At 54.1% G+C, this 12,134-nt stretch overlaps 1 protein-coding gene across 2 annotated transcripts in view; it reads left to right on the plus strand.

The window, feature by feature from the left end:
- KLHL29 (kelch like family member 29) overlaps window positions 1–12,134 on the plus strand; it is a 189,971-nt gene that overhangs the window by 157,858 nt on the left and 19,979 nt on the right. For both annotated transcript variants that reach the window (XM_069097328.1, XM_069097329.1), the window contains one exon: window positions 3,346–3,484. In XM_069097328.1, the coding sequence (XP_068953429.1) occupies window positions 3,346–3,484 (139 nt within the window). The remainder of the gene's footprint in view (window positions 1–3,345; window positions 3,485–12,134) is intronic.

Raw genomic sequence — 12,134 nt, forward strand, 5'->3', positions numbered from 1 at the left:
CTGGCACTGACATGGCAGCCCCAGAGCCTTGGGGCTCGACCGTCACTGATGATGGGCAGAGCCTGGGAGATCTGTTCCTTTTTTCCTCTGCTTGCTGCCCTCCCAGTTTCCCCTGTAACTGCTCTCAGGATGATTTGCACTAGTTAGGCTTGTTTTCCCTTTGTTGACTTGTCACTGTTTTATGAAATAGTTTTACTAGAAATGTTCTCCCATCTTTCCCCATTCTGTGTAAAGTCATTTACACACCGCACTGGGGTTTCCATCAGATTCCATGTCTTTCTGCTTGGCTACAAGGTCAGGTGATGGCTGTTTTCCACTCTCTGGCCTCTTCATCGTGACAAATGCTTTATACCGGTCAAACTTCCTAGAATGTGGGTGTGATCAGAGTCAGCGTCTCTTCCTTTGTCCATTTCCATTCTGGGGACAATACAAGCCTGTTTGAACTGACTGGGTCGGAGCCATCTGTGCCTTCTCACCGTATCTTCTTTTCATCTTTACCCTTTTTTTCTAGCTTGTCTTGGTTTTGCTCTTTCCTCTAACTCACAGATGACCAGGTTGCACACAGAACTAAGTGAATGGCCAGTCCTTTGGTCTCTGTTAAGGTGGAGTCAGTTCCACTGTTTTCGATGGTACCGTTTCTAGAGCCTTCTCTCCAGTTTCTGAGCCGCCCTGGCCTGAGTGGCTATAGGCATCTGTTTTTGCATTGAATGCCCTGGGCAAATCATTTCCATGCAGCCTGCTTTCTCAGGAACCTGAAGGGGTCAGGAAAACACCTTCACCGTGGTTTTATTGCCTTTTACCACAGGCAGAACCAACCTGGCCAACTCCTTGAAGAGCTGGCAAGATGCCCTCCTTTGAGCTGTTGCTTTTGGGGGCTTTTGGTCTCATTTTCAGCCTCACAGAGAGACAGAGATCTCACTATTAAAGAACTGCCAAGTAAAGGAGGTGAGTCCTACCCCCCTCCCCCTCTCTTCTGCCATAAGGGGAAGGGGCTGCAGGAGACCCAGACCTGTTTTATGTTTTCCTTGGTCAGAGGTGGCTGCCCAGCTGGTCCTCAGAAAGCAGACAGAGAGCCTGAGAACAGTATAGACCATTAGTCATCTCCTGATGCAGCCACAGAATGAAGATGGCTCAGGAGTCGGGGGCCTGGATTCAGACCCTGCCCCTGTTGCTTGCTCCCTTTGTGACCTTAGTAAGGCATTTCCCCTCTTTGGGCCTCAGTTTCCTCATCTGTAAGATGAAGGGGCTGGCCTCAATGGCCTCTGAGCTAGGTGTCCATGAATACCTTCTGTGTGTGAGGGCCTAGGCTGGTCATTACGAGGGAGACAGAAGAGAAAGCTCATGTTGTGCTGGCGGAAAGGAGACACACATACAAATAATTGTCACTTAATCCCAGACACTCCTGATGGACTTTGAGTGAGACTTGTGGCTTAGATGTTCATCTTGGCAGCTTGTGGAGGATGAATAGGGAGGGGAACGATTGGAGAGACCAGTTAGGAGGTGTCCACAAAATCCAGGTGAGAGACCTCCAGGGATGTCTGTACTGTTAATGCTGTTTGTCCCTCCCTCTCAAAGAGGACCATGACATCCGGGAGGTGATGTCATAACTCGCAAGTGAATTGGATTTAAGTGAGGGAGGGCTGTGCGAAGTCACCAGCCTCACTGTGTCCTCCAGAGCCCTCTGAGTCCAGTGGTCAGATAGAGATCAGGACGACTGGAAACGGCCCAGGATGCAGTGGGGGACCTTGGCCTTTTTAACTTAAGGTCTTTACTTTTAGTTAAGGTTCTCATTTTACCTGAGGCATGCCCATTCAGTGATTAAGGCTAGGTAAGAAACAAGGCAAAGAATGGCCTCTTTTATGTAGTCAGAAAAAAAAAATCAGTGGGAGGGGAAGATCCTCGGGTCTTCTGGTCAAAATGGAAACAGCTGCTACTTACATTCACTCTGAGCCATCTGGGCCCCAACAATGACCAGGTGGGGCTTGGGCTGGGACCTACTGTTGGCCAATCAATGAGTGATTTGGGTTGAAGGCATGGTCCTTAAGAAAGAAGTCTAGCACATAAGCCCCAAGATATCTTGTGAGGTTTCAGCAATCAAAATTTACCCTCCTTTGGGGAGACCACCCACAGGTAAGGGTACTCTACCTTGTGTGAATTGGGGAGACCAGAGGAAAGGAGAGGTTGTGGTGTGTCCTGTGTTCTCCAGGAGGACCATGACATCAGGAAGGTGATGCCACACTAGGAAGATAGAGAAGGGCACATTCAAACCCTGATTCCATGAGTTTTGATAGGACTTGGTTACTGGGTGGGGAAGGTGAAAGAAAACTAGGCTGTGGGCACAAGTCCTGCCACATCTTGGTCTCTGGCCATTTGCCGCAATACAGCCTGGCCTCCCTCCCACCCTCCTCCCAGCCAAGGCCACTCCCACTCATTTGGAGGAAAGCCTCCAAGATGGGTGCCTTACCCTCCCGGGGGAGGATGAACACATCCCCTCCCGGGCCAGAGACCTGCAGGCAAATATTTGCTTTTCTGTGCTGTGGATGCCAGGCAAAGGTAGGTACTGCTGCTGCTGCCCTGTTCCTCTCCTCCTTCACTCCTTCGTTCCCACTCCTCCACTGCAGTTTTCAGGGCTTATTCAGACTGCAGGAGCAAGGATACCTTTGAGCTAAAAACCAGAATGGACCCAAGTTCACACCCCAGGCACCCTTGAGAAATGGGAGGAGATGCCGGAGAGCCCTACCCCAGAACATCCCACAAAGCCAGGGATGCCAGTGGTGATGGCTCTGGTGGGCTTGGCTATAGGGGAAAGGTCATCCCCGGCTGCTGCCAGATGCCCCTGCCGTGCTCGCCCATGAGCCATGCTGGCTTTGCACCATCCCCAGTCCCCATCGCATCCTCACACCATGTTTGACCAGGTACCCAACCCATTGCAATCATGCCCATCTGGTGGGAGAAATGCTGCCACATTGGGTGGGGAGCGGCTGTGGGCTTGACTATCCATGGAAATGAACACCTCTGTGTTTCTGATTTATCTGTGTGGAACCTTGTTTATTTTTTATCTTTTCAAATGTAAGTGGCTCGTTGTTATTTTGCTTTTCAAAAGTGATGGTTCTGGGGGGTCTCTCAACTCCCCGGCTCCTTCTGTTGCTGCTTGTCTGACACCTTCTGTCTGTGACTCCTTTTGGCCGTCAGTGTTGAGTCAGTCTTGCCAAGAAACAGTGTCCAGTATTTCTGATTTCTCGACTTCTTGACCCCCCCAAAAAAATCAGAAGCAAAGCCCCCCCATGCAGCCGCCGACCCCTTACCTTAATGGGACCTGGCCTGTCTGTCTTCTCTGTTCTGCAGAAATGTTGAAGGAGTTGAACCAGCAGCGGAAAACGAAAGAGTTCACAGACCTGAAAATTATTGTTGACGGCAAAGTGTTTGAAGTCCACCAAAATGTGGTAGCTTCCTGCAGCTTGTATCTCAAGGACCTGATCAAAAGGTTTGCTCCCCTCCAGCCGCGATCTGGTCTGCTCCTCTGTAGGACGCATTGTGTGGCTTTTCTCCCCCCTCTCTTGCAGGTCCCGAAGCGTGACTCTCCTCTCCCAGAGCCAGCAGCCACGCTGTCCGCCTCCTCAGAGGGGGCCCTGCCCGCCTCCAATCCATCCCTTCCCAACATCCCCCATCACTCACTCAGACCCAGATTCAGACTGCGACAGGCAGTTGTTGCCTAATTCAGCTGAAGGCAAACACCTCACTCCCCAAAACAGCCCAAGCCTCAAGGGGCCAGACCCCAGAATGGAAGGGACACTATCTTCACTCCCAAGGCCCCACGTCCCACTCGCCCACACTTCCTGCCCCCTCCCTCAGCACTGCTCATCCCATGAGCACTGTGGGCCAGGTCCCAAGGGGTGGGACGGCTTTGTCTCTAGGCCCAGGCTGGGAGTCAGAGGATTGGCACCAAGGTCTCACAGCCACCACCCACCCCACTGAGCATCAGGACACAGACCTGCGCCCCACCCTCACCCCGAGCATCAGTCATCCTCCCTCGGTGCTGCTCACTCTCCCTCTGCCTCCAGCCCCATACTCTGATAGTTCTAGCAGGCTGACCCTCTTGCTTGCATGCAAGCAGTTTTTACCCATCTCACTCGAATTCTCGATTCCTGTCCTTCCTGTCCTGGAAGAGGATTGTAGGCAGCCACTATTTGGGGCCCTCCTGGAGAGTGAGAGCAGCAGGGGGGACCGGTCCCACCAGTCCCTTTGACCCGACATCAGCACATTAACACCACTGGACGTTTGCCTTGCAGCACCCTCCCCGCAGACGCCGGGCCCAGAACATGCTGCCAGCCTCCAGCTAACGTCCCAGTGACTGCCTTTTATTTCAGGGTGGCCCGTTGGCCAATGTCTCCTTTCCACACGGTTGTGTCCTGAGCTAAGCTCTACATTCCTGTTTCTTGTGGATATATGTGACTTTCCTCTAATGTCATTCTGCCATGGCATTATCCACATTTCAGAAGGGGGCAGAGCTGGCCCAACCCCAAGGAGAACTGGACTATCTCTTTCTTCTGTCTGACTGGGAGGGGGAACTCTGGTGCTGGGCCTTCTCTCCTCCCCTCCCCATTCCTTCCCTTCACTCTTCCCCCTTCAGTCAACATTTATCCAGCTCCTACTGTGTGCAAGGTTGTGCTTGGCCCTGGGGAAACACAGGCAGCCATGAAGTAGTCCTTGCCCTCAGGGGGGATGCATTCCTGTACAAAGATGAGTTGATGATGAGTAATTTGAGGAGGGAAAAACATGCACTCTCTCTAAGGTCCCTGCCCTAATTGGAAGGAAGGAAGGAGGGAGGGGAGGAAGGAAGGAAGGAAGGAAGGAAGGAAGGAAGGAAGGAAGGAAGGAAGGGAGGGAGTGAGGGAGGGAAGGTAGGAAAGAAGGAAGGAAGGAAAGAAGGAAGGTTCTTTTAAGTGCTTACCATGTACTAGGTCCTGTGCTAAGCACTAGAAAGGATGTCTGGATACAGACTGTGGAGGACTCTAAAGGCCAAAGAAAACAACCTGCATTTGATCCCGGAGGCAGTAGGGATCCCCTACAGCATCTTGAACCCAGGAACAACTTGGTCAGAGCCAGGCTTTAGGAAGATTCAATCTACAGCTCTGTGGAGGATGCCTTGGAGGAGGCAGGAGATTATTAGACCAGCCTGGGTGAAGGGTGACAAGGGTGACGGGCTGATGGAGAATGGTGGCCCTAGGAGTGGAGAGAAGATGTCAGATACAAGAGACACTGTGGAGATTGGGTCAGCAAGACTGGGCAAAGGCCTGGACATAAGAGATGAGGGAAAGGAAAGAGATGAGAATGATCCCAAGACTGTGAGATGATGACACCCACAAGAGAAAAGGAGACTCTTGGAAGCCAGTGGTCCAGGGAGGACAGTAACTAATTCTGCTTTGGAAAGGAGCCCTGAAGTGGAGGGGCCACCAGAACCTCCTGCCACAACTGCCCTCCTGTCCTTCTGTCTCTCCATCTCCCTGGACTTATTCCCTGCTGTCCATCCTCCGTTCCCTCGGCTTCTTTCTTCCTAACTCCTCCCTCTCCCTCTCCCTCCCTCAAAGACCATGTTTCCACAGCCTAGATAATCTTCCATCTGCCCCTTCCCCTTCAACAATGCCTCCTAAAGGAGGTAAGGGAATTGGGACTTGGTCTGATGGGCCACTGTCCATCCAAGAGCCCAGCAGTAATGCCCTGGGAGTGCTATCTAGCCAGATGAGTCTGGGGAGAGAGTGGAGGCAAGGATGCCAGGGAGGAGTCTCTTTCAGGAGACTGGGTCAGAGGGGTGGAGTAGGGCTGGTCTTGGAAGACATATCACCTCTGCTACATGGGCCTTCTTGAAAAAACAAAGGGGCCATGCCCAGTGACCAACAGGGTCCTTTCCAGCTCTGATGAGCTCAGATTCTCAGGCTGGCAAGAGCCCCTGAAAAAGGAGGTGTAGTCCCTAAAGGCATTTCTAGGGTAATGCTATGGTTGAGAGGCTAACTTTCCTGGGAGAGTGGTTGGATGAGACTGGAAGACCAGTGGGCCCAGAGCTCCAGAGGACATGGGTAGTTCCTTCCAGGGACCCCAGCCAACTCCTTTCCTGCTGATCAAGTGAGTCCCAAGTCTCCCAGGATGCCTCCCAGAGTCACTAGTCTCCCTCTACCTCATCCCCATATGCTTGGGATCCAGGGATTCTTTTTCCCCCTGAGGACATGAGGCAGGGAGGGGGGCTTCTCCTGCTGGCTCTGCCACAGTGGTCTCAGAGATCAGTAGGCAAGGGCTGGTGTTGCTGCCCCCAGAGGTTAGAGGAGTCCAGCTTGGGCAGACTGGGGCAAAACGAGGCCATTTCAGCTAGAGAAAACTGTGTGGATAAGCAGGAAGCAGAGCTGAGTATGAACTGGCTGCGGCAGCTGGAGGGAGCTGGAGGCCAGAACCAGAGGCTCCCTGAGAAGGGATTCGAGCTAGACCATGGAGCTCAGACCCATCCCTGAGCTTGGCCCCTGTCCCTGGAGCTAGAATGTGGAGCTTGGCCCCATCCTGGAGATAGACCATGGAGCTCAGCTTCCATCCGTGGAGCCAGACCATGGAACTCAGCCCCATCCTAGAGGCCAGAATAAGGCACAGAATGGGCAGACAGCTCCCAGGACTGAGCTCCAGGCCAGTCCCATCACGGAGGCAAAGCTTTGCCATGAGATGCAGGTCTGGATGAGGCCCAGATCATGCACTGTCTTTCTTTGAGGTTTAGGGGCATTCCCTCATCCCCCATGTGCCAAGGGGGCACTGGCCAGATGCCAGGTGAGCTGACACAGTGCCCAGTTTTTGAGGACACTCTGGCCCCACCTGGGGAGACAGGTCACTGTGCATGCTTGTCTCCACTGGAACCCAGGACCCAGGTAAGAATTACTGAACATTTCTGAGCACCATAAGGGACATGGAAGAAGGACCTAGAAAACAGACCCCATGAAAGAGACTGAGAGGCCTGAACGCTTCTAGACAAGACCCCCCCTGAGGTTGCTTGAGGAGTCCAGGGGTTCTCATCCAGGCAGATGAGGTGCCAAGCTGTTGGTCACAGTTCAGGAAGCACCCCTGCCCATGCCAGGGAGGCCAGGCAGGTCAGCTCTGAGGTGAGGAACCTGTTGCTTAGCTTTCTGCTGGATGTGTTGGGGGACTGACTGCATGGGTCTTCTTTGTAGCCTTAGAGAAGCCGTTTTCAGGGTCTCAAGGGGCTCTTTCGGATGCCTGGACCTGAGGTAAGGAATAACCAGGAAAGAAGACTAGAGGCTCCCAAGGAGGCAGGTGGAAACTGGACCCAGACTGGGGTCTGGAAAGAGAAGGAGCAAAGCATGCAGAGCCAAGGAACAGAAGAATCTGAACCCTAGGGGCTGCTCTGCCCCTGAAGGTGGCCAGTGAGGTGAGTGACAGCACCCCAGGAGAAAGCAAAAAGCTTGGGATGGATGGACAGCCAGGCTCTAGACCCACCAAGGGGGAAAACCAAGGAAGGGCAGCAAAATGGCCCCTGCACCATACCCATGAGTATGCCAGGCTGCCCTTTTCCAGTCACCACCAGAGGTGGTACCAGGAGACCCAGACCATGCTCAGAGATGACGAGGGAGCTGGGGGCTGGGAAAGCTGAAGCACCTGTTCTGCTGGAAGGCCACAATGGGCTCTGCTTGGAGGATGGTCCCATCCAGAGAGCAGAAGTGCAGAGGTTTCCAGCCCCCGGTGGGGCCTCCCAAGCAGAAGTAGGGGTCCCCTGGTCCAGAGGCTGGAGTGATGCTCTGTTGACTGTGTCCATGAAGGCAGAGGGGGCCTGAAGGGTCACCAGGAGCCTTTGTGTTGAAGGAGCATGTACATGTGTCAGCACACATGTGAAAACATGTATGTGAGGGCCATCTGAAGAGCCAACTGTCCAAGGCCAAAGATGGGGTGTTCATTTGAAAAAAAAATTACACTTTTGCTGAACTCTAATTATGCCATTTAATTAAACATGTAAATTGATTTTACATGATCTTTAAAGAGCCCACACAATGAATCAAATCTTTCCCTGGACAAAAAGTCTTTTCCTAACTCAGTGGTTTCTGAAAGCGGTCGATGAATGACAAGAGCATTGAATGGCAAAGCCAGAGGAACTTCCAAAAATGCTGAGCCAAAGCCCTGCTCTCCCCCGCTCTTGGTAGGTTGTGACTTGGTCACACCTGTCTCTGGGCCCCCAGCACCCAGCACCATGCTAACTCCATTGGGAGCCCTAATGGTGGGCCCAGCAGAGGCAATTATGGAGGACATCCTGAAGGAAACCAAGCAGCCTGCCTTCACAGATGAGGAGACTGAGGCCCCAATTTCTGTTCAGGCTTCCCCTTCCAAGTGTCTGTTTCCTTTGTGGGTCTCTGGCCCAGGGTCCCTCCTGGAGTTGGGCCACACCCTGCACTGACCCGTTCAGCTTGGGATTCAGAGACAGAGACGAAGAGAGAAGTCCATGCCATGGGGAGTGGTCTGAGCCTCCACAAAGCTCACTTGAACTCATCACACACAGAAGGACCAGATCTGAGAGCCAGCAGGAGAGCTGGTGTCACCAAGAACACCAGCCACTTGCATAGGCTGGTCCATCCCTGTTGTACCCAACCTCAGCTTGACCACTAGCACCTGAGACACCTTGGACACTCTCTGCCTTCCTGAGATCTCTGAGCTGTGCTGCAGAAAGACCCCCACACAAGGCATACTGAGGAAGAGTCGTCCATCACCTCTGTCTCCCACTGTTTTTCCTGTGAAGTGATGTGAGCCCAGAGGACCTGGTGGGCTTTTGGTAGGACATCCTGCACTGCCCACTTCCCCCAACACTTGCCCCACTCCCAAGAGGCCCCTTCACAATCTAAGGCCCCACCAGCACCTCCAAAAGATGCCCCAGCTAAGCAGGATGGCTAGAAGCCAACCCCAGGACCCAGGCAGGGCCACAAGGCAGCTTGGTGACAGCCATGTGATGCCTGTGTGGCTGTGATCGAGGTCACTCATCACCCCCTCCCATGGCCACCTGCCCCCTGCCACTGTGGGCTGTCTCCACGCCCTTTTAACCTGACCTCTAAGCTCCAATATGCTTTCCCCTGGCTGAGGATAGTCCCAGGCTGAGCCTTCAGTGACTGACACCTCCCTGGCTGGACATCTCCTCCTTCGGAAGCTCTCTGCTCCTGGAATCTGCCTCATTGCCCCACACTGAACCTGCCTGAGCCAGACAGACAGGGGGCTCACCCGTTTGTGTCTGTCGTCAGCCCTTTGTGGCCCCGGGGCCCCTCCCTCACCCCACCCCCATGGGGTCCCTCCCTCACCCCACCCCCATGGGGTCCCCTCTCCTGGATGCCCTCCAGCTTACTCCCTAACAGGAGGCGCTCCAGATGGGTCCTGTCCATGTGCTTTGGACAGCTTCACATCTGGGGTTGGGGTCACCTGTAAAGCTACCAAATGAACAGATGAGCCCTGTGGCCCTCCCTGGAGACCACCATCTGGACTGGTATCAATCCCTCTGCCAGACTCGTTGGACCTGCTCCTCCTGGTCTTCCAGCCATTCCTGGGACATTCCTCGTCTACTGCCATCCAGCTCACCTCTCCACTCTGTCCTGGAGGCGGCTGGAAGAGGAGCCCATCAGTGCCTTTGGGAGGCTCTGGCCAAGCCTCCGTTTCCTCATGTGTGCAATGAGGGCCTTAAATGCTCTAAACCCAATGATCTTAACCCAGGAATTCCATGGGAGGACACTGAAAAGCAAATCCTGTGAAAAAAAGCCACTGAGGTCCGTATGACTTGACCAGTGACAACATTAACCTGCTCTGGTCAATACTACAATGAAAATCCCAAGGACTGTCGTTGTCACTTACATAGCGCATGGAAGCTTGCCCAGTGCTTTCCAAATATCATCTCAACAATCCTGGAAAGCAGGTGCATAGATTCTCTCCATTTTGTAGATGAGGAAACTGAGGCAGAAGTTATGTGACTTGCCCAAGGTCACACAGCGAGGATGCGTCTGAGGCTAAATTTTAACTCACATCTTTCTGACTCCAGGCCAAGTACTCTAGGCACCATCTATGGCTTCCTTTTCAAGAGATTCACTAACCACCCCTTCAATAATATGCTCTAGATTTTTTTTTCAAGGAAATCAATACAATCTCACTTTAGTTCTCTCCCTTTTTTTGCAAATGGAGCCATCTATCCTTCTCCCTACCTGCTCTCCCCAGTCCTTCCCATAGTCATCCAGGCAGAGAAGCTCGATGCCCAGGAGAGCACAGTGCCTGGGCTCAAACTCCTCCTCTGACACTCAGTCCACCTTCCTGGGCCTCCTTCTCCCTCTTGGGTCCAGCCAGCTCTAGATTTGGGAGGCTGTGACCCTCTGGGTGGGGCTCACCTGGGCCCAGGGGCTTAGATTCACTGAGGGCAATCAGGCACTTTCCTCCCTCTGTTTACCTTGGGTCTCCTAGGACCTCTGAGCAGAAATTGAGGTTATAGGGAACAAGATTGGGACTTGTGCAGAATGAGTCATTTCATGAGGGTGAGTTTCTCAGTTCTAGACCTGCTCCGCCGATTCCTTCCATCTTTGGGGGGGTCTGTGATTGTAATTCTTTGGTCCCCAGTGGAGATAGAGGGCCTTTGGGGAAAACAACATGGACTTACAGTGTGATTAGTGCACATGGTCAGGGAGGGTCACCTCAAGGAAGCCAGTGCAGCCCTGAAATGTGGAAAAGACTGGAAGGAGGCAAACGGAAGGGGAGGGGGGCAGGGATGCACCATTCATTAGCTCCATGCCCAGAGATCTAAGAGGGAACTTCCAACCTTTCCTCCTTCTCAGGCTGAAGCAGCTCTGTCAGAGGCAGGCCTTGGGACAGGAGCTGAGGACAGAGGCCCCTGCCCTGGTGGTCACCCCAGTTACTGGTTTTTGCCATAGAATGATTCAGACACTCAACTCTGGCCAAGCCAATGGCCTGCCCTCCAGAGCTCCCAAGAAGCCATTGATGGCGGAATAGGCAGGATGGCAGGTTTGGGTATGTCTCTAACCTCCCTCACCTAGAATACGGAAAAGACATGAAAAACTCTCCTCTCATGTTTTATAGGAGAGGAGCCCAATGCCCAGGGAGCGAGGGCCCTGCAAAGGGCCTTCCCAGTGATCACTCAGCAAGTCACTGGCTGAGCCTGCACTCCTGACACCCACCCACCGTGAGAGCCTGGCCCAGCAGCCAGCTCAGCCTTCAGAGAGGGCCAAACAGGGCAGTGGGGCAGAGGGAGAGCCAGTGAGACTGAACCAGGCCTGGGACTGGGGGGGCCTAGGGTCAAAACCGGACCCCACCTTTTCCCATCCATGTGGCAAGCCCAGTGCCTGCCCCCGCCTGGGCCTCGGTTTCCTCACCCTACCAAGGGGGCAGAGAATGGCTGCCTGGCCTGTCCTAGGCATCTGCAGGCTCGATCTGATGGCTTCCGGGAGGGGGGTGGGGCCGCTTTTACCTGAAGACTCACCTGCCTCCTAACCACCTCATCTTTGCTTCCTCCCTCCTGCCGGCACGTCACCGACTTCACTGGCTCCGCTGGGGCAGGGGTTTTCTTTTTGTCTCTGTCTTTTAGGATCTCTCTAGGGTTGGTGCTGGTGCCTGCTAGGCCCCCACGGGCGGCAAGCCCTCTGTCCCGATGTCTGTCCCTCGAACTCTGACAGACTTCCCTTCCCCCCATCCCCACGTGCCCCCTCTCCCAGCATCCCCGCCAGGTTCACCAGCACGAGCTCACACACAGGCCCCGGCGCTGCCCCGAGCCCCCAGGCGAGGCCCCGCAGGATGGATGGCTGCTGGCTGCCTGTGGCGGAGGGAGAGGGTCGCTCCCCCTGCCCCTCCTAGCTCTAACCATTATGTCCGTCTATCTCGTCTCGTCTTCCGTTTCCAAGCAATATCATGACGGGCTTCCTTTGCTGTGCCCAACAGGGAACAATATATTTGGGGACCGGGCCGGGCCGGGGAGGAGGGTCTGGGCAGCGGCGCCTCTCTAAGGGGGGGCCTCCCCTGACCCCCCCTTCCTGATCCACTTCTCCTGCGCCTTTCCCAGCCTCTCCTGCTTACCGAAGCCTCTCCTGCCCCCCCCCCCCCCCCCCCCCCCCCCCCCCCCC

The sequence above is a fragment of the Petaurus breviceps genome, unplaced genomic scaffold (genome assembly GCF_028583685.1).
Source record: "Petaurus breviceps papuanus isolate PSGF00001 unplaced genomic scaffold, PetGlider_PUasm1.0 356, whole genome shotgun sequence".
In the NCBI taxonomy this organism is placed as follows: Eukaryota; Metazoa; Chordata; class Mammalia; order Diprotodontia; family Petauridae; genus Petaurus; species Petaurus breviceps.